This window comes from Natator depressus, chromosome 23, assembly GCF_965152275.1.
Source record: "Natator depressus isolate rNatDep1 chromosome 23, rNatDep2.hap1, whole genome shotgun sequence".
NCBI lineage: Eukaryota > Metazoa > Chordata > Testudines > Cheloniidae > Natator > Natator depressus.
In genome coordinates, this window is record NC_134256.1 from 21601398 (window position 1) to 21627888 (window position 26491).

At 49.3% G+C, this 26491-nt stretch overlaps 7 protein-coding genes, 6 non-coding genes and 1 pseudogene across 13 annotated transcripts; 7 read left to right on the top strand and 7 right to left on the bottom strand.

Moving 5' to 3' along the window:
* Window positions 1–1322: 1322 nt before the first annotated feature.
* Window positions 1323–2100, top strand: LOC141976424 (histone H4). The gene has a single exon (XM_074937417.1). It carries the CDS (start codon window positions 1323–1325, stop codon window positions 1632–1634), a length of 312 nt encoding a protein of 103 aa, XP_074793518.1. The 3' UTR covers window positions 1635–2100.
* A 6-nt stretch (window positions 2101–2106) lies between these two features.
* Window positions 2107–2871, top strand: LOC141976456 (histone H4-like; annotated as a pseudogene).
* A 434-nt stretch (window positions 2872–3305) lies between these two features.
* On the bottom strand, window positions 3306–5728 carry LOC141976423 (histone H4). Its single transcript, XM_074937416.1, has 2 exons — window positions 5368–5728; window positions 3306–4899 (listed from the first exon to the last, which is right to left on the bottom strand). The coding sequence occupies exon 1, from the start codon at window positions 5696–5698 to the stop codon at window positions 5387–5389; it is 312 nt and encodes a 103-aa protein (XP_074793517.1). The 5' UTR covers window positions 5699–5728; the 3' UTR covers window positions 3306–4899; window positions 5368–5386.
* Window positions 5729–7572: 1844 nt separating this feature from the next.
* On the bottom strand, window positions 7573–7644 carry TRNAM-CAU (transfer RNA methionine (anticodon CAU)). Its single transcript has one exon. It is a non-coding gene; the product is annotated as a tRNA-Met (tRNA).
* Window positions 7645–8024: 380 nt separating this feature from the next.
* On the bottom strand, window positions 8025–8096 carry TRNAG-UCC (transfer RNA glycine (anticodon UCC)). Its single transcript has one exon. It is a non-coding gene; the product is annotated as a tRNA-Gly (tRNA).
* Window positions 8097–8834: 738 nt separating this feature from the next.
* Window positions 8835–8906, bottom strand: TRNAA-CGC (transfer RNA alanine (anticodon CGC)). Its single transcript has one exon. It is a non-coding gene; the product is annotated as a tRNA-Ala (tRNA).
* Window positions 8907–9015: 109 nt separating this feature from the next.
* On the top strand, window positions 9016–9097 carry TRNAS-GCU (transfer RNA serine (anticodon GCU)). Its single transcript has one exon. It is a non-coding gene; the product is annotated as a tRNA-Ser (tRNA).
* A 618-nt stretch (window positions 9098–9715) lies between these two features.
* On the top strand, window positions 9716–9789 carry TRNAN-GUU (transfer RNA asparagine (anticodon GUU)). The gene has a single exon. It is a non-coding gene; the product is annotated as a tRNA-Asn (tRNA).
* Window positions 9790–10700: 911 nt separating this feature from the next.
* Window positions 10701–11175, bottom strand: LOC141976418 (histone H3). The gene has a single exon (XM_074937410.1). It carries the CDS (start codon window positions 11173–11175, stop codon window positions 10765–10767), a length of 411 nt encoding a protein of 136 aa, XP_074793511.1. The 3' UTR covers window positions 10701–10764.
* A 1802-nt stretch (window positions 11176–12977) lies between these two features.
* Window positions 12978–13367, bottom strand: LOC141976420 (histone H2A.J-like). The gene has a single exon (XM_074937412.1). The coding sequence runs from the start codon at window positions 13365–13367 to the stop codon at window positions 12978–12980; it is 390 nt and encodes a 129-aa protein (XP_074793513.1).
* A 399-nt stretch (window positions 13368–13766) lies between these two features.
* LOC141976422 (histone H2B 8) lies at window positions 13767–14273 on the top strand. The gene has a single exon (XM_074937415.1). It carries the CDS (start codon window positions 13767–13769, stop codon window positions 14145–14147), a length of 381 nt encoding a protein of 126 aa, XP_074793516.1. The 3' UTR covers window positions 14148–14273.
* Window positions 14274–18072: 3799 nt separating this feature from the next.
* Window positions 18073–20412, bottom strand: LOC141976419 (histone H2A.J-like). Its single transcript, XM_074937411.1, has 2 exons — window positions 19984–20412; window positions 18073–18102 (listed from the first exon to the last, which is right to left on the bottom strand). Exons 1-2 carry the CDS (start codon window positions 20367–20369, stop codon window positions 18081–18083), a joined length of 408 nt encoding a protein of 135 aa, XP_074793512.1. The 5' UTR covers window positions 20370–20412; the 3' UTR covers window positions 18073–18080.
* Window positions 20413–20733: 321 nt separating this feature from the next.
* LOC141976421 (histone H2B 8) lies at window positions 20734–23671 on the top strand. Its single transcript, XM_074937414.1, has one exon. It carries the CDS (start codon window positions 20771–20773, stop codon window positions 21149–21151), a length of 381 nt encoding a protein of 126 aa, XP_074793515.1. The 5' UTR covers window positions 20734–20770; the 3' UTR covers window positions 21152–23671.
* An 868-nt stretch (window positions 23672–24539) lies between these two features.
* On the top strand, window positions 24540–24612 carry TRNAK-UUU (transfer RNA lysine (anticodon UUU)). Its single transcript has one exon. It is a non-coding gene; the product is annotated as a tRNA-Lys (tRNA).
* The last annotated feature ends 1879 nt before the right edge of the window (window positions 24613–26491 follow it).

Below are 26491 nucleotides of genomic sequence, written 5' to 3' on the forward strand. Positions count from 1 at the left end.
AGTATAGCTACTTTCAAATCTGTTATAGACTGTCCAGGATGTTCTTCTACTGCCTTTTGTGTGTTACCATTCCTGATGTCCAATTTGTGTCCATTTATTCTTTTACATAAAAGAATAAATGGACACAAATTGGACATCATTTCTGTGCTAACAAGTTCTGACCCCAGAGGGGTCCTAACCCCCAGTTTGAGAACCCCTGCTGTAGGAACCTGGGAACCAGCCCTGAAGGAAATGAGCCATGTGGGCAGCAGACCAAAAGGACGCAGTGGTTCTGTGTTCTGGAACAATTTGTATAGTGTGGGGTGCTGAGAGCCATTCAACCAAACTGTAAACCCTGTATGTGATGGAAACCATTTCAAGCCAGGGGGGTGCAGCATCACCCTGAGTTCCGACACATATGAAAAAGACAAGGCTGCAAAGATTTTTTCAGCAGCTGGGAGCAATGTTTGACTTGACTCTGAACAATCGGATGATGCGGTTCTCCCATTCAAAAACCCACAGAAGGGAGTTTGCAGTCAGCCTCCAATTGAGCCTGCAGTCCACCCGACATGTGGATCCCCACACTACCCTTGGTGTTAGAGAGCCAGCTGGTGGGTCTGCTGATAGAAGAGGCTTATCACCCTTCTATCCCACTGTGTGATTTTGTTTAGCTTAATAGAATGTTCATAGAGTCATAGAACTGGAAGAGACCTCGAGAGGTCATCCAGTCGAATCCCCTGCACTCATGGCAGGACTAAGTATTACCTAGACCAGGGGTTCTCAAACCCCCTCAGGGGGTCATGAGGTTATTCTGTGGGGGGTCGTGAGCTGTCAGCCTCCATCCCAAACCCCACTTTGCCTCCAGCATTTATAATGGTGTTAAATATATAAAAAAGTGTTTTTAATTTATAAGGGTCGCACTGAGAGGCTTGATAAGTGAAAGGGGTCACCAGTACAAACGTTTGAGAATTACTGTCCTACAGGGATCTGGGTCAGTAAGAAATATATTCTCCTTCCTGCTTTTTCCTGGGCCCCATCCCAAAGGGGAGCATTGTTTGTATCCTTCGCTCACTGTGGTGAAGGTGCAAAGAGGAGAGGCCAAAGCTGCATTTGAAGTTAACTGCTGATTAATGATTGGCCAGGGAGCGATACTAGGTGTCTCACTGGTAAGCGAGAAAGCCAACGTCACCCTGGGCGGGGCGGGCGCGAGGGGAGAGATGCTGCGGCCCGCCTTTTTGCCTCTCGGTTTTCACTCCGGTCGGACATCGCCTATATAAACCCATGATTTTTGAAAATACCATTTCATTTTGTTTGTTTGTGTGTGATTTGTAAGTTTTGTAGTCATGTCAGGTCGCGGCAAGGGCGGTAAGGGGCTGGGGAAAGGTGGCGCTAAGAGACATCGCAAAGTGCTGCGGGATAATATCCAGGGCATTACGAAGCCTGCGATCCGTCGCTTGGCTCGCCGCGGCGGGGTGAAGCGCATCTCGGGGCTGATCTACGAGGAGACCCGCGGGGTGCTGAAGGTTTTCTTGGAGAACGTGATCCGCGACGCGGTGACTTACACCGAGCACGCCAAGCGAAAGACGGTGACCGCCATGGATGTGGTGTACGCCCTGAAGCGCCAGGGGCGCACCCTGTACGGCTTCGGAGGCTGATTGATTTTTTTAAAGCGTGACTTGCATTTTGATCAACCCAAAGGCTCTTTTAAGGGCCACCCACTTCCGCACGGAAAGAGCTTGTTTCATTTCTGGTTGCGTTGTCATTGAAGTGAAGTGGTTTATAGGGATGTAGTAATGGGTTCGTTTAGTCGCAATAAGGGAACTTTTTTGTTTTTTTGTGTATGGGTTTTTAAAAACTCTTGTGTCCAGCCCAGCAGAGGCTGTAAACTTCAGCGATGTGATTGGTTTTGCGAACAGTTCTTTCGGAAGGATTTCGATTTACTCAACTCACTGAACCTATAGTGCTGGGAGTAGCATTCAGAACGCTGTGCGTTTACACAGCTGGAAAGGGGAACGAAAACGCCTCGATTTGTGCACGAAGAAGAAAGGGGACGTGCAGCCCCGGCCTTGCATGCAATACTGCCCCAGGAGCCTTTTTGGGGAGAGGGACATTAAAAGTTTTGGCACGATGACAGATTCCCTGAGTGTCTCTGTTTTAGAGTTTTTCCCCTTCCCAGTTAAATTGATATTCCAACAGCGGCTTGCCCCACGGAGCCGGCTGCAGCAGCCGTTCTCCCGCCAGATACTGTAGGGGGGTCTCCTGGGTCCGACAAGCCTGCGGCCGAAATATCTTTTCCCCCATCCTGCCTATTGAGACTGAGCGGGGTGTTTATTCCCTCGCGTCTTGCAGCTCCTTTCTGCGCATGCTCAGGAATAAGTCCGGGCGCCAAATTTAAACTTAATGGCTGGCGAATAATTGGCAGGGGTGCGATACTCGGTGTCCGATTGGTGGATGGGGAGTCGCCGCACCCGGTGGGGCTGAGAAGGGGACGGGAGAGAGATCCCGCCGGCTCCGCTCCTAGGTTTTCCCTCTGGTCCGCTCACAGCGGCGCTGAAAAGGGCTGGTGTTTTGGTCTGTTAGCGCCGCCATGTCTGGGCGCGGGAAAGGGGCTGGGGAAAGGCGGTGCTAAGAGGCACCGGAAGGTCCTACGGGACAACAGCCAGGGCATTACGAAGCCTGCGTTCCGCCGTCTGTTCTCGCCGCGGCGGGGCGAAGCGCATCTCGGGGCTGATCGACGAAGAGACCCGCGGGGTGCTGAAAGTTTTCTTGGAGAACGTGATTCGGGACGCGGTGACTTACACCGAGCACGTCGAAAGGAAAACCGTGACGGCCATGGATGTGGTGTACGCCCTGAAACGCCAGGGGCGCCCCCTGTACGGGTTCGGGGGCTGATCCTCAAAAATGATTCAACCCAAAGGCCCTTTTAAGGGCCACTCATTCCCGCATAGAAAGAGTTGGTCTTGCTGTGTACGGTTACACGGATATTAACATTGTGCTTATATCTGGTTTGGATATTAACCTGCAAGTACTTTTTTCAACTAAGCTACTGCAATGTTAGTCAAGTAGCCGGGGGTAGGCCTGTTAGTCTGTAACGACAACGGGGAGTCCGGTGGTACCTTAAAGACAGATTTATTTGGGCATAAGTTTTGTGCCTAAAAAGCCCCCTTTCAGGTGCACGAAGTGAAAATTACAGATGCAGGCATTATTATACTGGAGAATTTGCAAATTTAACACTCTTAATTTGGGCTTGAATAGGGGCTGGGCGTGGCTGGCTCACTACAAAAGCAAGTTCGCCTCTCCTGGAATTGACCGGACTCCTTGTTACAATGTTAACGATACTGTTGCAATAATGATACAACTCGAGGGTATAAACCAATAATACTTAACAGAGCTATACTGTTTTTTAAAGGAACTGCGTTGCTGAAGAAGGAAAATGGAGTCAGCCTTGTGGCACCTTAGAGACTAACATTTATTTGGGCATAAGCTTTCGTGGGCTAAAACCCACTTCATCAGATGCATGGAGTGGAAAATACAGTAAACAGAATATATATCACAGCACATGCAAAGATGGGAGTTGCCTTACCAAACTGGGGGTCAGTGCTGACCAGGCCAATTCAATTAAGGTGGAAGTGGCCTATTCTCAACAGTTGACATGAAGGGTTGAATATGGAGAGAAAATTACTTTTGTAGTGTTAACAAGGGCAATGCAATCCAGGTGGACATCAGCCATTCCCAACAGTTGACAAGAAGGGGTAAGTATCAGCACAGGGAAAATTACTTTGTAGTGACCCAGCTACTCCTAGTCTCCATGCAGTCCTAATTTGATGGCGACCAGTTTGCAAATTTATTCCAGTTCTGCAGTTTCTTATTGAAGTCTGGTGTTGAAGTTTTTTTGGTTGAATGGCCACTTTAAAGTCTGTTAAGTGGTCAAGAAGGTAAGGGAAACTTAATGATTTATTTGTATAGTATACTTAGGATGATTTCTCTTATGTGCATGATACTGGGAAAGAATGCCTCAGCTAATGCTAGAAGACATGGGGGGGGGGGGAGAACCTGAGCCCTCAAATAAGCCAAAGCTAGGCATGTTTATAAAACAAACAAGTGCCCTATCAATGCTGCATGTAGATAAGCAATGATACTGAATGCCTGAAACAGTCTTCTCAAATGGGAGAGTGGGTTGACAGCAGGAGGTTCTTTAGCTAAAGAAATCACATGGGTCTATCTTGCATCAATGGCATTTTAGCCTGGACACCGGTCTGTTTTGGCAGTGGGATGGTCTTTGACAACTTAAGGTCTGAATTTTCAATGAGAACTCTATTTGGTGCAGAAAAAGTGCTGTTAAACAGCTGAGAAGGAACTAACCCAGTCTCAGTTACAAGCTGTATTAGACAACCGTTTTGCTTAGTCACAAACCAGGGGTACTTGCACAAGTTGGGAACAAGACAATTGCAATGTTGGGGGTCACATCCCCTGCGCAGAACAAGCTTTTACAGCAGGTTTATAGAGCTGAGGGGAAAGGAAGTGATACATGCATCTGATCACAAATGAGAGGTTGGAAGAGGAAATTTAGAGGAATTTGAGCAGCTTCAATCCTCCCATACTGACTCTTACCGAAAGAGGACAACTTGCAAGGGACCAGTCTTTGGCGGGAGGAAGGAAAATCATGACAATTCTAGTATTTCAGTTCAGTCACTATTAGATTACTATGAAAACAGATTTCCCTTGTCACGCAAAGGCAGTTTCCTGCTGAAGGCAAGGAAGCTGCTGTGTTACAAAGTATCAAAGGGCTTCAGAAAAGGACAACGGAGAAGGAAGATACCTCCAAATAAAAGCCGGACGTTAGCCACGAATCCAACGATCCACAGCTAGGGTTAGCTGCACAAGGATTTCACATCACAAGCAGACTCCTCCTAACAGTTTCTACAGAGAAATCAAAAGAGCATTTACGAGCAGTCATAACCCCCCCACAGGGTTTCATCTATTCAGCCACAAGGAAATCGTTCTTTCATTATCTCAAAAAAGAGATCAGAAGAGCTTTAGAAATGAATTAAAACTTTCTTCTGAGTAGTAAAATCCACAATTATCTATATGGTATCACCCAGTGGTATACACGAGCCGGTTTATTTTTAAGTGAACTCAAAAGGATTTAAATTGGAAGGAAACCTAAAAACTGAGTGCTCAGGAGACTCAAGAAAACACGTGTTATCAAGAACTACCCCTTAATACAACGCCACACAAACGAATTTGGATAAAAATAAGTGTCCTCGGAAAACTAGTAAACTGTAATTTAAAACACGTACAACTAGACCTCTGTGCCCAGCAAACCCAGCTCCTTCTGTGCGAAAGTGGGTGGCCCTTAAAAGGACCTTTGGGTTGTAGCAGCCGTACCGGTTCCTGGGCTGGCAGTTTAACCCCCGAAGCCGTACAGGGTGCGCCCTTGGCGCTTCAGGGCGTACACCACATCCATGGCAGTCACCGTCTTCCGCTTGGCGTGCTCGGTGTAAGTCACCGCGTCGCGGATCACGTTCTCCAGGAAAACCTTCAGCACCCCCCGGGTCTCCTCGTAGATCAGCCCCGAGATGCGCTTCACCCCGCCGCGGCGAGCCAGTCGGCGGATCGCAGGCTTAGTAATACCCTGGATATTATCCCTTAATACCTTACGGTGTCTCTTAGCACCTCCCTTACCTAGGCCCTTTCCGCCCTTACCACGGCCCGACATTTCCACTCTGAGTTTAAGTAACACAAAAAGGAAAGTGCCCTCTGGGCCAAGCCAAGGGCTTAACTAGGCTGGGATCCGACCAGAGGGAGAACTGCGAGGGAAGCCGGCGGGAACGCCCTCTCCCGCCCGCTTCTCAGCCCAGCCGCGTGACGCTCTTTCCCCTCCCACCAATGAGACACAGCGCATCGCACCCCAGCCAGTCCTGAGCCAGAATTCTACTTTAAATGCAAAAGAGTGAATTTTGGCGCGCGCGCCCGCGTGCAGTTCATAGCTCTTGCACCCCTAGGCTTCCTGCATCAGATAGGAATGCAAAAAAAGAGCTTGAGCCCCCAGCATCTCTTCCATTGTAAAAGGAGGGAGCTGTTATTTCCCTCTAGTACTGAGGGGACCACTGGAGACCTGTGTCACGGCGTCCCCGGGCGATGCTCTGGATCTGCTCCCTAAGAAGCCAGGCAGGACTCCGGGGGAGCCTCCTCTCTGGGAGCAGCCTGTCCCCAGAGCAAGACACTGCCCGGCTTCCACCTTCCTGGGTCTGACCTCGGAGCCTTCAGCCTCCCCTGCCCCACCCTGCGCTTCCCGCAGCGAGTCCGCCCAGGCGGGGCTCCTGGGGAAGCCAGAGGGTCCTGCCCCCCAACTCCACAGTCTGACGTGACTCTCAGCCAGCCGGTAAAACAGAAGGTTTATTAATTAACAAGAACACAGTATAGAACAGGACTTGTTAGCGCAGAAATCCCTGACTTTCAATCCACTCCATCCTGGGGAGTCCTGGGCTAGGCGGCCTTGGCTCCCCACAGACAGACTCCCAGCTTCCAGCCACCCAACCTCAGACACCCCTGTTGCTCCTCCTTGCGTTTGTCTCGCTTCCCTGGTCACATCCCCCTCCTGGGTCTCAGGTTAGGAAGGGCACCCGTCGTAGCATCCAAACAGGCAGCTGGAGCAGCCTCACCTGCCCCAGAGGTCTCAGCCAAAGGCACACACCCCTATTCCCACCAGTGGGGTATTAGTACAGCACATGGGGAAACTGAGGCATACACAGTATTCATGCAAAACAGTAAAATTCACATAGGCTGAACAGTAGGACTCACATACAACATAATGAGGGGAAATCCCTACTTTGTCACATCTCTCCCCGGTTTGAGACGGAACTGAGTGGGGGGTCACTTTAGCCAGTGGCCTGGGGAAATTCAGGCCCCCCTCTCCGGGACAAAGTATCAAAGTTATAACATTTGTACTCCCCTTAACAGGGACCACCTCCGTCTCATACTCCTGAAGGGACAGAGTCCACCTCAGGAGTTTGACACTGGCCCCTTGCATCTGGTGCAGCCACGGCAGGGCGAGTGGTCCATGTACACAGTGAAGCGCTGCCCAAATAGCTCTGGCTGCAGCTTTAAGAGCCCCGCCCCCAGGGCTAGGTATTCCTTCTTTATGTACCTGACATGAGCTGGAATCATAAAGGGGGATGTGGGAAGTCACACAAGTAACCCACCAGGCTCATCCAGATGTGAAAAAAATGCAAAATGGGTGTGGACTAGCAGAAGCAATTTAATCAATCCAAAATACCACAGCGTGAGCACACACCTTACAGTGGTATGGCGTTTTCAAAATAGATTTATAGCTCTTCCAAGCTCATTAGCTAAAGCAAGAGAAGAAAGCAACCGATAAAAAAATCGAACTTTTCTCTGTGGACACAAGACAGCGTAGACTGAAAAAATAAAAAAATGGACACTAAAAGACATTCTGCCATATAGGCAACCCTGTCTTTTCTTATTGCCAAACACGAAGTATTCAGAGAATGTGTGTTTTTTGTGCTATGCAGAACAAATCAAACCAGAAAAATGCTCTGGTTCTATTGGGGATGGGGAAGAAAAGGCAGATAGCAGAGGATGGTTTCGATCCATCGACCTCTGGGTTATGGGCCCAGCACGCTTCCGCTGCGCCACTCTGCTAGGCGGTGACATAGGTTTGTGTAAATGGATGTCATGCATGTGTGTGTTCTTGCACCAGGGCCAAAAGGCGAGAGATCCAGTTTAACACGGTTTCCTTTTCATTCTCTTGAAGCACAGGGTCGCTGGCAAGAACAACAAAGAGTCTCCTGCCAGGAGAACTATCGGGTGGCGGCTTTGCCTTGTTTAATTCACGGTCCCCACTGAAATGCCTGCATGACCAGCCGGGTTCCGGGCTTGCTTTCGGCAGTGGGATTTTTTGGGGTGCTGGGAGCTCCTTGCTTTCTGCAGTCTTTGTATGTTGCTTTACTAATAAAGGGCAACATGGGTGTGAAATTAACCCCATTAACGTCCTGTTCTTTTAATAAAAGAGAATTGGGTGTTGCGTTGGCCGGGAATCGAACCCGGGTCAACTGCTTGGAAGGCAGCTATGCTCACCACTATACCACCAACGCAGACGAGCAGCAATTTGCTTCTGCCTTTCTTGTGCAACTCCCCGTCAGTGGCCTATGGCCGCCCATGGGCCTATTACAATCCTGCCTGCTTCAAACCAGCCAGCAGGGGTCAGCGGCCTGGGTCCCTGTGCGACTGGTGCTGTTACTTCTCTTTTGCTGCTCGCAAGAGGAGTCTTTTAAAAAAACAACCAACCAACCCACCCCCCTGAAAAATTCCTGAAACCTATCCCTGAGCCAAAGCTTTCTAACCCTGCTGCTATTCAGCTGGAGGATGGCCCAGACAGGTTTGGGAGTTGGTGGATGCCTCTTCACTAGACGTTTTCAAAGGGGGGATGGCTAAGCCTCTGTCTTGGACAGCAGACCCAACAAATCCTGCCTCTTGGCCGGAGGTTGGAGCAGAAAGCCCTGGCTGTCCCCTCGTCTAGGCTCAGCCGCGCCCCTCTGTTTTCCAGCACTCTGGGGAAGAATTCAGCGGCTCTTCCCTCTTCCGTCTGTATTGAAATTACTTTATTTTAAAGGGTAACTCCGGATTATAAATCGTGGCTCGCTTTTTGATCTTCTTTTCGCAGATGGCTACAACCACTCAGGGGAGTCTCCCTGGGAGCAGAGCCGCGGAGAAACATGGGCTACACTTTGCCACTTGAGGCAGTCTGCCCATGGGGGGGAGTGTGATCGGGGGCCATTGTCTGCCCCCGGCTCCTTTCCCTCCCCCACATAATTAGGGAGAGAAAAAGAATATGGAGATGCCAGGGATTGAACCCGGGACCTCATACATGCGAAGCATGCGCTCTACCACTGAGCTACATCCCCTTCTGGAAATTGTTTTCCCATACACCAGATTTGCTTCCAGCGCTGGGCTGGGGCGCCCAGCACCCAGGATATGATGTCCATGAAAATCAGACTTCAACTCTCCGCAGAAGACGAGGTGGCCGAGTGGTTAAGGCGATGGACTGCTAATCCATTGTGCTCTGCACGCGTGGGTTCGAATCCCATCCTCGTCGGTCCCCTTGCTTTAGTTACTTTTTTGGGGTGGAACACATCAGCACCAAACTGTGGGCTCACGATCCCCCCATGGCTGTGCTTTGGGCGGCAGGGGAGTCCCAAGCAAGCTCCTGTTTATAAGGCCCCAGTCACGGAAGGGTGACCCTGCTTCTTGCAACCTCCGGCCTTCAAAGCAGCCGTGAAAGAGTTTGTGACAAGGGCAGGCAGGAAAGCGCTGGTGCCTTTTGCTGTATGCGAGACTGTGCTGCGCAAAGAAGGCGACAACTACTCCAAGGTACAAGCTCCTCTTTCGTCCTGCGCTGAGCTGCAGCCGGCTTGGGGGTCATTCTCTAACCTGACCCACTGATTCGTATTTCCAGCCCCATCCATACCTGGTCCTTTCCCTCGCTAGCTTTCCTTTGCTTATCTCTGCCCCCACAGGTGGTCTTCCCCTGTAGCCCCAGCGGTCCTTGCGCCTTCTCGGTTGTGGTTTCACAGCGCTGAGCTTTCGTACAATGAAGAAGAAATTACATCGGCTCCAGTAGTAGAAAAGAGTCAGTGGCCCCAAAGGAGAAGCCACGAATAGATAATGCTACGTGTGAAAGGGAAGTCGAGGTACGTGCGCGCAGCAAGCAGATGTCTCTGTGGCGCAATCGGTTAGCGCGTTCGGCTGTTAACCGAAAGGTTGGTGGTTCGAGCCCACCCAGGGACGAGTTCTATTTAAACCGCCGGTGCTTTTAACAACTTCCAAGCACATTTGCGCCTGCTGTTACATTGTCACATTATCCAAATGGTTCACACAAGGACTATCTTATAACCTGCGCCGTATCTACACCACACTCTAGCCCCCTGATTAACCTTGGAATCGCAGGCACAGGAGTGGGGAGTCTGTTGACTTCCCAGCAGTTGGGGATCTTTTCTGGTTACACCGATTTGTCTTGGCCATTTAGTTTAGCCTCCTATGTGCCCCCCTCGTGGCAATAAATGGATGGATGGTTAAAAAGTCGGTTCTCAGCGTCAAGGTACAAAGACATGACACGCCTTAGGATATGGCGCCACTTTGTGGCCATCTCGCTCGACTCCTTTTAAATAGATTTATGTTCACCGAAATTTTTTCTCCCTAGAAATCCAAGAACAGATTTTGAGTTTCTATATATAAACGCCACAGTAGGGACTCGGCCTTGGAACAGATATTGAGGAGGGGGCGGACTGGGGAGTCACTTAATAAGGCCTTTAAAGATGCTGTTCCTTGGGTGCTTTTCATCTCCCCCGCGGCTACCTGCCACCTACATCCGTCAACCAACCCTGGGCCAAGTCTGCCTTTCACTACCAACTTTTCAATGGTAAATGGAATCACCCCAATTCCAGCATGGTCGGATTACAAAATGGGCTAAAAACCCGGCTACGATTAAGGTCTGAACATCTTTAAGTAACTTTCTTTTCCGGTGAGCTAATGGTATCAAAGCTAGATCACATTTGCAGATTGACCTAATCGCAACATTTATAGGACACGAAGCTTTGCACTAAACAAACTCCGTGTTTAGGGAAAAAACCACTTGGCAAATGTAACCCTGATTAAGGCAGATAAAGGGTGAATTTCAACTCTTCCGCGTGGGCACGTGGTGGCTCTTAGAAGAGCCTTTGGGGGGGTTGGTTTGGGAGCCGGCGGGCTCCGAGGGGAGCGGCTCTAGGCTCTCTCCCCGCGGATGCGGCGCGCCAGCTGGATGTCCTTGGGCATGATGGTGACTCGCTTGGCGTGGATGGCGCACAGGTTGGTGTCCTCGAAGAGCCCCACCAGATAAGCCTCGCTCGCCTCCTGCAAGGCCATGACGGCCGAGCTCTGGAAGCGCAGGTCCGTCTTGAAGTCCTGGGCGATCTCCCGCACCAGGCGCTGGAAGGGCAGCTTGCGGATCAGCAGCTCGGTGGATTTCTGGTAGCGGCGGATTTCCCGCAGGGCCACGGTGCCGGGGCGGTAGCGATGGGGCTTCTTCACCCCGCCCGTGGCGGGGGCGCTTTTCCGGGCAGCTTTAGTGGCGAGCTGCTTGCGGGGCGCTTTGCCACCGGTAGATTTACGAGCCGTCTGCTTGGTACGGGCCATGCTCGCTGCAGCTCGCTACCTGCCTTTCTCCAGTCCTGCCACAGAGCAATAAACACCTAGCCCCTCTTGTGAGCCATTTATAGCCCAGTCCTGGCTCCTGATTGGCTAGGAGCAGCAGGGCGACCGTTGAGAGGTTTAAATTTCCCGGGCTCATCACGGATTGGCCATAGGGGGCTGCTCCCTCTGTTGGGCTCATGAGGCTTCTGGGGTTTGAGCGCTTCCCGCCTTTGGAAGTGCGGGGGGAGGGGACTGATCTCTGGGGCACGGGGATTGGCTGGAACTTGAAAACCGCCACCTCCTTACAAGAGTGCGGGGGTCAGGTGTGTCAAGGAGGGGTTCTAGAACTAAGTCCCCTCCTCTGATTGGCTGGCCAGTATTTGAATTTCCCGGGCTTGACAGGGATTGGCTGGAGATTTTACGCCCACGCGTGTTTGTCCACAGGTGCCCGTGGACCTATGTGCCCCCCCTCCCCCCCGTCGCTCTCCCGGGGAGACACAAGGCTCCCTGGTGGCGAAGCGCTGTGGCAGGCTGGTCCTTGATCTCTGCTGCTAAATTCGGGGTGTCGGCGCTAAAGGGGGATGGGGGTGAGTCAGCGGCTCGTGCACCGTGCACAGGGACCCCGGCCCTGCAACGGGCCCCGGGCTCCCCTCTGCCCATGCAGTGGCAGCAAAGACTGAAACTGCGACTCCTAACGTGAGCCACGCGTGCAGAACGTTTCTGTCGGCCCCACACCGGGGGGGGGGGGGCAGTTTTCCCCTCTGCAACCCCACCTAGAAACAAACCTCCGGCTTGCATTTGAATCTGTGCCTCTCGTCTGAATGCACTTCCCGCCCCTCCGGCTCCATGTCATAAACACTGAATGAAAGCAAGATCCACAGGAGAATATGATCCATAAGTCTGAATTTTTCAAGGGTATGAAGATCACAATAATTTCCATGGCAACATATGATATGAAGTCCTAAGTACAGGGTAGGGGGCTTTGATACAGGCTCTAGCAAAAGGCGAGCTAGACTATGGGGCAGGCGGGAAGCTCTTATTCCTAACCACATGGTTTGTTCTGTCCTGATCCCCCGCTTCATTGACCCCCGTAGAAGCAGGATCTGGGTGGTTGTTGTTATAATCTAATGATTAAAGCACAACATGTCCCGAGATCTGGATTCTATGCCAGAGAGGCTGCTTTGTGTGACCCTTTGCATGTCTTTTAGCATCTCTGATCTTCTCCCTCCCCCCCAAAGGGGCACGTTTTCTAAGGAGTGAATTCGCTTTGTGGCTGCTGAATGAGAACGGAGGGGATGTGTGCGTGGCGGGAGGTCTGAAGAGGTTTGGAAAGTTCCGCCCTTGGAAACAATGTTTTCTTTCTTCTCCAGCCGGCTGCAGCTCATTGCGAGCCAGGCCAAAGGAGAAGGGTGTTTCAAAGACAGAAATGAGGGATCTCCTGTCCTATTCATTTACTCTTAACATTGTTGGCCTTCTCACTCCTGGGGCAGCTCCAGCTCTTGACCTCACAACCTGGGAGAGAACTAATTCACAGCTTTCATCTATCCCCTCAAACCCTTAAAACGAAACCTCTATCGATTTTTTTTTCGCCCTGTATGAATTGGGACAGACTTTGTTCCGTTTACACCACGAACACTAAGCGTCCCATTTCAGTACCACAGCTCTATAGTGTAGCACAGACTTCCTAGAAACTATAAGGGACTGACAAGCTCTTTTTATGGATTTGTGGGTGGCTCTTAAAAGAGCCTTTGGGTTCACGCAGATCGAGTCGCGGGGAAACTTCTCCCCCAGGGGACGCAGCGGCCTCACTTGCCCTTAGCCTTATGGCTCTCGGTTTTCTTGGGCAGCAGCACCGCCTGGATGTTGGGCAGGACTCCACCCTGGGCGATGGTGACTTTGCCTAGCAGCTTGTTCAGCTCCTCGTCGTTGCGGATGGCCAGCTGCAAGTGGCGGGGAATGATGCGGGTTTTCTTGTTGTCCCGGGCGGCGTTGCCAGCCAGCTCCAAGATCTCAGCAGTCAGATACTCCAGCACCGCGGCCATGTAAACAGGGGCACCGGCACCCACTCGCTCCGCGTAGTTCCCCTTACGCAGCAGCCGATGCACACGGCCCACAGGAAACTGCAGCCCCGCACGAGACGAGCGAGACTTGGCCTTAGCTCGCACTTTCCCACCTTGCTTTCCGCGGCCAGACATGACGACAACTTGCTCAAACTTTTCTCACAAGAACGAAATGTAACAATATCTAGCTTCTTGAATTGTTAGCCTTTTATTCCCTCATGGGGATGGGGTGAGCGGATTCTGATTGGCTGCGTCATGCTTCTCTTCCAAAACACCCAATGGGAAAGACACTTCGCAACCCCGCCAATCGGGAAAGAAAGAGGGGGCTGTCGTCCAATCGCAGCGCAGCATTTCGAGGAAGCTCATTTACATCGGCGGTCACAACTACAAATGGCCGCCCGATATGGAAGCAGCCAATAGGAAGGGTGGAATTAGGCTACCCTCGTTTGCATACGGGCGCTATAAATAAAGGACTCTCGGCCGGGCGGATTATTGCGTTGCTGATTCTGTTCTGTGTTGTCGATAGCGGTTGAGATGCCTGAGCCGGCGAAATCTGCTCCCGCGCCCAAGAAGGGCTCCAAGAAAGCGGTGACCAAGACCCAGAAGAAAGGGGACAAGAAGCGGCGCAAGACCAGGAAGGAGAGTTACTCCATCTATGTCTACAAGGTGCTGAAGCAGGTTCACCCCGACACCGGCATCTCCTCCAAGGCCATGGGCATCATGAATTCCTTCGTCAACGACATCTTTGAGCGCATTGCTGGGGAGGCGTCCCGCCTGGCGCATTATAACAAGCGCTCCACCATCACCTCCCGGGAGATCCAGACCGCCGTGCGCCTGCTGCTGCCCGGGGAGCTGGCCAAACACGCCGTGTCTGAGGGCACCAAGGCTGTGACCAAGTACACCAGCTCTAAGTAACCGCTCTGTGTTCTCCAAGAGACTTCAACTATGAACCCAAAGGCTCTTTTAAGAGCCACCCACTTTCTCCATGAGAGAGCTGAGAGTCCTAGCTAATACTCTAAAACGCGTTGATCATCTTTTTATAGGGGTATTAACTTATATGTAAGATGTTTATATGAGCAATGAGAACTTTTGTAGAAAGTTATTGTCTCAGGGTTTGATATATAACACAAAATAGATGTTTACCTAGAACTACTTCTAATTTTTAGAATAGATAAAAATGTTCTGTCCTATTAATGTCTACTATTCAGCAATGGCATCTGAACACCTTTATGTTTATGCAATAGAAAATATCAATTTTTATAAAATACTAAGATTTTTTTTAGTTTATTTTCCCTAATAAAAATTCTTACCATCTCCATCTAAAAGCAGAATCTTTCTGAAAACAGAAGGGATTAGTTCATAGCTCTAAAACAAATGGCACCAAAATACTTAAAGGGACTGGGGAAGGAGAGGCCTGAAGCCATTATGAGTGTAAACATGCAGACTGGATTTCTCTAATTAGAAAATGAATGTTAATTTTAAAAATCACCATTTAGTTATTTGGGGAGGCATCCATTCTTGTGATATCTGTGTCCTCAGTGAAAGAGGCTTTAGTCGCTGTTTTACCCTTAATTGTTTGCTTTTTTTATCTAGAGTTAACCCCCCCAAGTTTTGTAACTGCAAGAAAATTGTATTCCTAGAGTAAAATAACATCTCTAATGTTAAACTGATACACCTTCGCTGTAAACTTTGAATCCATTAGAATAAATATTCCCATATTCACTTCCCCCAAGACTTAAAACCATTGTGAAATAACCTGAAGCTGCTTTTATAGAAAAGTCAAATTACAAATTGGTATTCGATCTTTGCAGAGAAAGGTATATTGTAAGGGTAGTGTACACTTCCAGCCTTTTAACAAAATACCACATTTAGTATAAGCTGCCATCTCCTTACAACTGTAAGAGAAAAGGAGGACTTGTGGCACCTTCGAGACTAACCAATTCATTTGAGCATAAGCTTTCGTGAGCTAGAGCTCACTGCATCGGATGCACGAAAGCTGATGCTCAAATAAATTGGTTAGTCTCGAAGGTGCCACAAGTCCCCCTGTTCTTTTTGCGAATACAAACTAACACGGCTGCTACTCTGAAAACTGTAAGAGACACTGAGGATTTTCTGTCCTTTCCAGTTCTGACATGGAGCGATATTTTTATTTATTTTTTCATATTAACCCCCCCCCCCCCCCAGCACATGGAAGTTAAATAGTTGACCTGGGAGTCACCTGCACCGAGGCAGCCCAAGGGTCTCGAAGAGAGGGGGGTGGGATGTAGCTCAAACACTCTTTGATTCCAAACTGCGGCCAACGTGATTCTCTCGGCCAGAGAAGTGGGGAGGAGACAAAAGGTCACTTGACGTTTGCAAATATCCAGGTGTTTAGGATGCTCGTAAGTGTGAATTGGGGGGGAGTGGGGACACACCCCGCCGTTGGGCTGAGGATGAAAAAGCTGTATTCCCTCCAAGTGGCGCCGTGGGAGGTTTTTTCCCCCTCTGCAAAGTTTGGGGCAGGGCAGACTTCAGGAACTGAATGCCAGGACGCGGCAGAAAGAACAAAGTGCCCCATTTGCACGGCCGTGGGGTGGATCCATTTGTGCTCCGTCACCTCTCCAGCCCCAAACCTTTGTGATACTTTCTGGTGACAAATAACCCATTTCCAGAGTCCAAAAGGGACTTTTTAAATCTCTTCCAAGTTAAGGGCGGGGAATATGCAGTCCTGACGTCTGTTACCCGACGGAGCCAAAAATGCAGGGGCCTAAGGGCAATTAAAGGACACCCACACTTCCTCTAACACTCACTTTGCGGCCTGCCTCAGCTCAGAGATCCCTGACATGATTCGCAGACCATGAACTCAACGCTGAGCGGCAACATGTAATTCCGAAAGTCCTAATGCTAAAATGACACTCTTCTTCCCCCCCCCCCGACCTTTTGCGCATGCTCTGGGGCAGATAAGGCGCCAAATTTTACTATTTAATTTTAAATGAAAGACTGTACGCTGATTGGCCAGCGTGGCAAGAGGTCTTATTGGTGGAAGCGGAGAAGCTAGGGATTGGGAGGCAAAAGGGGAGTTGAAGTACAGATAGGTACATTGTAAGGAGAGTGGTCACTTTAGGTAAGCTATTACCAGCAGGAGAGTGGGGTGGGGGGAGAGAAAACCTTTTGAAGTGATAAACACCCATTTTTTCATGCTTTGTGTGTATAAAAACATCCTCACTGCATTTTCCACTTTTATGCATCCGATGAAGTGAGCTGTAGCTCACAAAAGCTTGTGCTCAAATAAATTGGTTAGTCTCTAAGGTGCCACAAGTCCTCCTTTTCTTTTTGCAAATACAGACAAACACAGCTGCTACTCTGATACAGGTAGGTAGTTCTCCTGCCCGTCTTGTTCCCTCTCCCTTTTCCCTTGGTCGGGACGGGGCACTGCAAAATTCAGAGGGAATCTGGATTACTGTCCAATATTTAGGGTATTGGCAAACCTGAGTGTGTCTTTCTTGCCACACATGGGGGTGGAGTGTGAAGGTCATCTCAGGGCTAATTAGGGTTGCCAATTCTCCAGGAATTGGCATCGATCTCCTGGTGAGTATTGAAAGCAATTTGGGAGATTTTAGTAGGATATTTTAAGGAAATGATATTGTCATGTTGGAGGGGAAATCTCTTGGAATAGCTTCAAGCCAAGTTGGCAACTCTAATGCACGAAGAAACTCTAGGGCTCAAGGTTTTCCTGGCAAATGTGATCCACTCAGAACATGCCAAGACAGGGGTTCTCAAACTGGGGATTGGGACCCCTCAGGGGGTTGTGAGGTAATTACATGGGGGGTGGGTTCATGAGCTGTCAGCCTCCACCCCAAACCCCCGCTCTGCCTACAGCATTTATAATGGTGTTAAATATATTTAAAAGTGCTTTTAATTTATAGGTGGGGGTCACACTCAGAGGCTTACTATGTGAAAGGGATCACCAATACAAACGTTTGAGAATTACTGTGCGAAGAGAAACACCATGAAGGCCATGGATGTGGTGTATACATTGAAACATCAAGGTCCCACCTTACATGGGTTTGGGGGGGTTGAACCCTCAGCCATACCCACAAAGTAGATGTTCCATCTTTAAAAGCCCTTCCCTGGCTGCATGGAAAGAGCTGGATTTGCTCCAAGCCAAAGTGATGTAAATAACAGAGTTAAGGTAAAAACATTCTGAAGTCGTCTCAGAACCGAAGTAACACACAACAAAGTTTAGGTTCTGAGTGGGATTTTCCTGTTTACCCCACATCCCTAGTGAGAGAAAGCCCAGGCCTTTTAAATGGAAGCACAGTAAAATCAATATGCTTTCCATAACACGCCTAAACTACACACTTTGCCACACCCTATAGAATAGCTCCTCTTACTTCAGTTAAAAACAAAAATGGAAAAGAAGAAACCCTGTATTTCTCAAAATGTAATCCCCTCTGTAACTGTGACCACCCAGAATGACAGTAACAAGAACATAAAAGCTGCCACACTGGGTCAGACTATGGTCCATTTTGCTCAATATCCTATCCCTGACAGTGGTCCATACCAGAGCTTCAGGAGGGAGTGTACAGAACAGGGCAATCCCAGAGTAATCTACCCTGGCTTCCATTCCTGGCTCATGGTAGTCAGAGGGTAAGGGTCACTTGGAGTCACTAGTGCAGGGGTTCTCCCAACAAATTTTTTGGTGGCCACAGAGTACGGCCACCAACTCTTGCTGGTGGCCACGCTGACAATTTTTCCTGAAATACTTAATTAACTTTAGGATAAATAAATATGCACATACACATGTCCAAATCATTGTAATTTATTTATGTAGGGTTTTTCAGACTCGGACATCATAACACTGTGCAATTATCTCCATTCTTTACTGGCCCTAAACAGAATAGAAACACAAATAAGGCGCTCTGCATGTTCTTGTCAGTTGTTGTTTCTTTTCCTTTTTGGTTGCTTCAAACAAAAACAAAAAAAAGACTTGCTAGCTGGTAAGTCTGCTGCTGTGAAAAGTGATATTAACAAACATACAAATATCACTTTTCACAGCAGAAACCTTACTCAGCCCGAGCAAGCCCTGGGACAAATTAAGCCCTGGATGGGGAGATGGGCAAGGAGGCAGTGGGGCCCAGGGACCATGGCGGGGATGGTGAGCCTGGGGCCAGAGCCTGCCATCACATGGATGGAGCCTGAAGCTGAAGTCTGCTCCCCCCGCGGGAAAGTGACCAGCTGCCTGCACCTCCAGCATTTGTGTCTTCAGAGGGGGGCAGAGCTCAACCCCTGCTGGCAGCCTTGGGAGACGGCCAGTGCTTTGCTCCCTCCCCAAATCACAGCCCAGGAGGCTGTGGCTGCAAAAATAGCCCCCGCTGTCCGCATTTGAGAAACGCTGCACTGACAGGCCTATCTTCCCTACATGTATTCAGTTCTTTTCTGACCCCCAAGTTATGCTTTTGTGCAGCACAACATCCCATGGCACTGGATTAGCTGCATGTTGTGTGGGAAAAGTACTTTCTCTTATTTGTATTAAACCTGCTGAATATTAATTTCCTTGGGTGGACCCTGGTTTTTGTATTGTGTACCTCTCTTCCTGCTGTGTTCTTAGAAATCTCTCTCATCTCTCACACCACACACACACACCTCCCCTTTACTTTTAATAGAACACATCTGATCTAGGGTTGACAGAGTAGCAGTAATTGTGTCCTCATTCTCTTTGCTATAGGATAGTTCCATATCATAATTCTGGAGTTCCAGATTCTAGCATAAGAGTTTAGTATCAGATTTCTACATGTAATGTAACCATATGAGGAGTGAATGGTCTGTGTCCACAGTAAACTTCTTACCATGTAAACATAGCTGCAAATCTTTAAGACTGCATACAATGGCTAGACACACTTTCTGTATAATAGCATAATTTTTCTCCCTAGTGATAGACCCAGGGAGCTCAATCCATTTAGGTTAATAAAGACAAGATTAAGGGGTGATTTGATCAGTCTTTGAAAGTAGCAAAATAGGGAACAGCTACTTGAGAAAGTTGCCGCCCTTACAATTAATTGTCCCTAGTAATTAACTTGAATGTATCAAACACCCTGCCAGATAACTTAGCCTACAGCGAACAAAAATAATGCATAAAATCCAGTAAAACAAAAAGTAACATGCCAACTAGCCAGATAAACTTGTGACATTCAAATTTTTTGCAATGCTGAGACCAACAGCTATTTTGAATTACACCTTCCCTTTGCCAGGTAACCTTGGTCTGGGGCTTAAAACACAGCTGGAGTTCCAGGTGCCTAGTTCCTTTCCCATCTTGACTATCAATTTTCTGTGTGGTTTTAGGAAAGACACTTAGGCCAATGTTTGCAGGCTGTGATGCTTATAAGCACCTCAGCACAGGGATCCCAGATGAAAATAATCACACTGCACAGCAGAGCAAAAGTGAACCCAAACACTGCCTTTGGGGAGTTCTAAATGCTTTATTTCTCGGTGTGGGTTGCTGTTTGAAAACTCTAGGATTCATTATTTGGAAAGGGTAAAGGAGTTACAGAAGCTGCAACTACCCACCCACATGTGCAGCTCTGGGATCCGATTACTGCAAAACCAGGTTCCAGAAAAAGTGGTATATAGGGATACCAAAAGAGAGTAGACAACGTTTTCCCTAGCTGCCCCCACCTCCCCGAGACACGGAGCGACTCCCAGCTCTTTCTGAAATTGTGGGTGGCTCTTAAAAGAGCCTTTGGTTTTGGGGGGGATTAGTATCCACGCTCACTTGCCCTTGGCTTTGTGGCTCTCGGTTTTCTTGGGCAGCAGCACCGCCTGGATGTTGGGCAGGACTCCACCCTGGGCGATGGTGACTCCCCCCAGCAGCTTGTTCAGCTCCTCGTCGTTGCGCACGGCCAGCTGCAAGTGGCGGGGGATGATGCGGGTTTTCTTGTTGTCCCGGGCGGCGTTGCCAGCCAGCTCCAAGATCTCAGCGGTCAGATACTCCATCACCGCGGCGAGGTACACGGGGGCGCCGGCTCCCACTCGCTCCGCGTAGTTCCCCTTGCGCAGCAGCCGGTGCACCCGCCCGACCGGGAACTGCAGCCCCGCACGAGAAGAGCGAGACTTGGCCTTGGCCCGCACCTTCCCTCCTTGCTTTCCGCGGCCAGACATGACGGAGAACCCCAAACACCTGCCCAAACGATCAAACACACAATAATACAGAAAAAGTGCAGAGCTCCCGGCCTTTTATTCTCTCCCGGGGATGGGGTGAGCGGCTCCTGATTGGCTGCGTCATGCTTCTCTTCCAAAACACCCAATGGGAAAGACACTTCGCAACCCCGCCAATCGGGAAAGAAAGAGGGGGCTGTCGTCCAATCGCAGCGCAGCATTTCGAGGAAGCTCATTTACATCGGCGGTCACAACTACAAATGGCCGCCCGATATGGAAGCAGCCAATAGGAAGGGTGGAATTAGGCTACCCTCGTTTGCATACGGGCGCTATAAATATAGGACTCTCGGCCGGGCGGATTATTGCGTTGCTGGTTCTGTTCTGTGTTGTCGATAGAGGTCGAGATGCCTGAGCCGGCGAAATCTGCTCCCGCGCCCAAGAAGGGCTCCAAGAAAGCGGTGACCAAGACCCAGAAAAAAGGGGACAAGAAGCGGCGCAAGACCAGGAAGGAGAGTTACTCCATCTATGTCTACAAGGTGCTGAAGCAGGTTCACCCCGACACCGGCATCTCCTCTAAGGCCATGGGCATCATGAATTCCTTCGTCAACGACATCTTCGAGCGCATTGCTGGGGAGGCGTCCCGCCTGGCGCATTATAACAAGCGCTCCACCATCACCTCCCGGGAGATCCAGACCGCCGTGCGCCTGCTGCTGCCCGGGGAGCTGGCCAAACACGCCGTGTCTGAGGGCACCAAGGCTGTGACCAAGTACACCAGCTCCAAGTAACTGCTCTGTGGCTTTCTCGCCAAGAGGCGTCCATTTAAAAAACCCAAAGGCTCTTTTAAGAGCCACCCACTGTCTCCAGGAGAGAGCTGTAAACATGGCACGTCGTGTGAGCTCCGTGCCTTGCGAAGGCAAGGCCCGGCAAAGTGTATGCTGGCTCTTCTTATTATTTGCATGTTCTTTTATTTAACCTGTTTGTTTTGGGGCTTTCTGGGTCGGTGCGGGTTGTGCTTTAGCAAGCCTTTATTGCCGCCTTGATGGATTTAATTGCCTATTCGTTTATATTAAGTAGTCTGCGGCTTTGTCCTGGAAGTTTGGGGGGGGGGTTACCTTGCTCTTTAGCGGCGGGGCTGCGAAACCTTGTAGCCTTGGGGAGCCTTTATTCTAATCACTCAGTAGATTCTGCAGGATTGAATAATTAGATTTTTTTTTTGCTATTGCTTTGTACAATAAAAGGCCTAGGGAAACCTGGTACAAAGTGCTTAAAATCAAATTTAAAATATTTTTGTAACGTTAACTTTAAAGTATATAAGCTGAAAGTCTGTCTGGCGGGTACCGTGCTTAGTTTATTCGCAAAGCCAAAGTTAAGGCCATAGGAGACATACCGTGCCTAACCACCCCGAGCCCGAAGTCAGCAACAGGGCCCTGCCCCACGGCTAACCAGAAATCTCTCCCTCTGCCAGCCTCAATGTGACACTCGTGGAGTTGCCAGAAGGCCCCAGTCCCCACTTGCGTGGACAACCTCCCACGCTGGGAAGGGGAAAGGGAGAGACCTGAAATCCCCGTCAATGAAATCTCCTCTGCTGCGTTAGGACCCCTGCCACTAACGTGCAACAAATGGGGCTGTTTTTGGGAGGGAATCAAAGCTTAAATCTGTTCTAGGGTGCTTTTTCCTGAATGACTGGCGAGGACCCCACTCCGTGGGGACCCTCCCCCCCAGTTACGTCGGCTGTGTGCGGGGGGTTCACACTAAAGCGCTCGGGCGGCTCCCCTGCCCGCATTCAAAGATCAAGGCCGGCTCTGATTGGACGCGGTACGATCTGATTGGCCGGAAAGGAAACGCGTTTGTGTGTGTGTGGTGTGGGGGGGAGGGTTTCTTACCTTTTCCACCTCGGTTTTCCCTCTGATCCCATTACATCCACGCTGTCTGCGGCCAGCCAGCCTTAAACCAGGACCCAAACGGCTCCGCTTTATAGAGGCCTTTCCTCCCGTCAATTACCATGGATAAGAACACCTGGATTGGCTTGACTGGGTTGCATATGCCCGATCAATCAAGTGCTGTTTTTATCTATTTTTTTGCTACTTTTATTTTTATTTGGGTGGGGGAAGGGAGGTAAAGGTTATTTTTAATTTAAAAAAAAAGGCACTAAAAACCCTGCGAAGTTCTTCAGGGCAATGTTCAGGGTATCACCAGGCCTAAGATCTGCTTTTAGCCCATTCAGATTGGGGTTGAAATCCTAAATCGACCCCCCAGATGCAGAAGAGCAAGGGAGGGCTGAGGCTTGTCCTAGAGAATGATGCGATCTGGGATGCGGCATTGTACACCGACTGGGCTAAGATAAAAGTGTGTGTGTAGTGCTTGGGTTGGGGGTGTACACAGATGCATCTGATGAAGTGGGTTTTAGCCCACGAAAGCTTATGCTCAAATGTGTTCGTCTCTAAGGTGCCACAAGTCCTCCTGTTCTTTTTGCGGATACAGACTAATGCAGCTGCTACTCTGAAACAGATATCAGGGTTACACCTGGGGGGGGCTGAACCTTCAGCCTGTTGCAAAAAGAAACAATGACCCAAAGAAAGGGGTCTTGAAGGCTGGCTCACTGCCACACCAAAAGGGCTGGGTTTATTTAGCAAAAAGTCAATATTAAATGTATTTTAAATATTCACTCTTCTATGTGCTTTCAATTACTTGCATTGTTAACCCAAGCATTTGGGATGCAATAATGTAGCTCCTCCTGGTGTGGAACAGCAAATAGTACATGTTTGCTTCCTGGAGAGTTCTTTTAAACGGACACAATTCAGCCCAGTAGTTTGGACTGGCAACCTTCCCTCAATTTTCCCTGATTCTGAAGCCCTAACATGTGAAACGTTTATTTCAGTGTTTTGCACGCATTGTAGCTGCAGTGATGATGGTTCGCTAAGGAGTGACTCTAGCCCAGTGGCTCTCCACCTTTCCAGACTACCGTACCCACCCTTTCAGGAGTCTGATTTGTCTGGTGCGCACACACACCCCCGGCAAGTTTCACCTCATTGTAAAAATGACTTGCTTACAAAATCAGACATAAAAATACAAAGTGTCACAGCCACACGGTTGATGAAAAATGGCTGACGTTCACAGTTTGCCATATCGTTATGAAATAGATCAATTGGAATATAAATATTGTCCTTGCATTTCAGTGCATAGAACGTAGAGCGGTATAAACAAGTCATTGTCCGTATGGAATTTTAGTTTGTACTGACTTTGCTAGTGCATTTTCTGTAGCCTGTTGTGAAACTAGGCCAATCCCTAGATGCGTTGATGGACCCCCTGGAAGACCTCTGGGTACACAAACCCCTGGTGGAGAACCCCTGCACTAGAGCTGTAGCTCACGAAAGCTTATGCTCAGATAAATTGGTTCGTCTCTAAGGTGCCACAAGTCCTCCTTTTCGTTTTGTGAATACAGACTAACACGGCTGTTACTCGGAAACAACCCTACTACTGTGTTAGGGTCTTTGCTAACACCCTTTTTACCTTGATACTGTTACAATACCGAAAAGCAAGGCTGTCAACTCTCATCACTTTGTCATCTGTCTCCCAATCATCATTGTTTTCTTTAAAGCCCCAGCTCCTGGAGTCAAGTGAATAATGGGATGCTTTCAGCCTTCCTTCTTAAAGCAAACCTAACGTTTCTAGCCCTGGTGGCTGTGGAGAAAGCTTCAAAACGTGAGACACACACCCCACCCCTTAGGCACCTTAAAGGCTCCAAAAGCAGAAGGCAAACAAATGAACTCCAGAAATCTCTTATTTTTACATAATCTCATGACTTTAAAGTCAAGCTGGTGGTTTTTGATGAGCCGGACTCATCAGTTTTGAACATTTGGGGTTGGCAATCCTGGACAAATCACCTCCTTTCTTCACTCAGTCCTTTTCCCTCCTCAGCAATTAGGCTGCTGCTCGAAGGGTAATTAATGATTAAGTGCTGAGCAGCAGGATCACAGCCCCCCAGGCTCCCGCCTTTAGCTACAAGGGCAGAGATTTGCACCCCCAAGAGCCCCTTTCCTGGGCTGTTGTCACACCTCTGCACTGGGATTCAGTTTGCTGGGACAGTGGCCAGCCACTGATTGGCTAATCTTTGCCCAATCAGAGCGCAGAACGTCACTTTAAAAAGACAAAGTCTCTCCCTTCAGTCTGTGAGCCCGGATAGCTCAGTCGGTAGAGCATCAGACTTTTAATCTGAGGGTCCAGGGTTCAAGTCCCTGTTCGGGCGACAAAAGTTATTTTATGATTCTGCTGGCAGCTACATTCATCCCTGCACTTTGCTACATTCACATTTTCCCACAAAGCCAGAGACAATTCCTAGAAAAGCACCCGGTCGCATTTCCACTCCCCCACACGCCCTGCCCTGTAAAAGACAGTCACACAAAATGGTGTTTGGGCCCCTTGTCAAATGGTATGAGAGGAATCACTGAGGAGGGGGAGAGAAGAAATAAATAGGGGGGGAAATCACTGATTTGAAATGACCATTGTCCAATTCCATTTTATGAACCGGTCTCCAGAAAGCTTTTCTTACCACGTCACCACTGAAGTAGATTGTTCCTGAGCTCGGGGTACAGATCCCGCCCCAGTGTCTCACAGATGCCCCTAGAACAGTGGTTCTCAAACTTTTTTTCCCGCGAGCCACTTGAAAATTGTCGAGGGTCCCGGCGGGGCCACTTAATGATCTTTCCAAATGTTGTTTGTACCGTTAGCTAACTATTGTAAAGCGCTTTGGATAAAAGCACGGTATGAAAAAAACCCCTTAATTACAATGAACTTATTTTGTTCTACAAATGAAAGCACACCACTCATATTTTAATACCAGTAGTCTTACCTTTAATGTGATGGATGTGCCCTCTCTCCCCCACCGCAGCAGCCACTGAGTCTTTTAGGAAGGGGGGGGGGTCTCTCCCGGGCTCCACTAATTAGACGGGTGGCCCTTTATTCTTTTGTGTGCAACTGCCCAGGTGCGCACCTTAGAGGGAACTTTCGGCAGACCACCTGAATGGAGCTCACAGGCCACAGTTTGAGAGCCTCTGCCCTAGGGAATGCGCAGCATTGTCTCCTGCAAGCCAGGCGTGATTACAAGGAGTTGGAACTTGTAGGTGTCACCCTGGGGTCATTTGAGAAAGACAGCGAGCCTTGGGGGAACATGCATCTGGTGTCTCTTGGTGTCTGCAGTGCTACAAATCCTGCTCAAGGAGGTGCTGGATGGGCCCAGAACGGGGCAGTCAAAGGTTTTGTGTGGTTGCACGTTCCTTAAGATACACCAATAACAAAGTGAAGAAAAGGGAGAGTGGGGGAATACAAATAAAAGGAGGGTTGTTGTTTTTTTAATATGCTTTGGTAAGGAAAAGACCGAGATTACGCCAGAGAGGGCGGCAAAATCACGATGATAATAATGAAAGGAAAAAAGCTGGGGGTGTTGCGGCCAATCGAAATTTGAATGGGAGTCCAAGTTCAGTGTAGCCATTAACCGCTGAACCTGCTACTGCTCCTCCTCTGTACATCGGCACTGAGTGGGGATAATAACCGACCAGCACAGACCTTGACTGAGATCAGGGTCTCTGTTGCATCATGTGCGGCAGAAACTCCTATCAGGATGAAGGACACAATCTTCACACACTGATCGAGACAAGGGCCTTCTTTACAGACCCCAGGGACCCCATCGTGCCAGGGACCGCACAGACCCCAGTCAGTCATGAGACACGTGGATGGCCAGATGGACCTGATGTCCGCACTGCCTGCCTTCTCTCTGAGCAAAATCTCGTTTCTTTCCCCCCACATTGGGAGTCAAACAAGAGTCACCTGGATGAAAACCATGAATCTCAATGTTCTCAGACTGGGGGGGGGGGGGTGCAGAATGTACTGGGGGGGCAGGAGAAGGCAGAGCGGTGGCTGCTGGCTGGGGGCCCAGCTCTGAAGGCAGAGCTGCTGTCAGCAGCAGTGCAGAAATAAGGATGGCATCGTGTGGACACTCTTCTCATCCCTTGAAGACATGGGCTTTGCAGATTATTTTACTCTCCTATCACATACCCAACACAACCTACAAGAAAAAACAACTTGACTCAAGGCATTCAGCCAGCAAATTGGGCTGAACATCAACCACA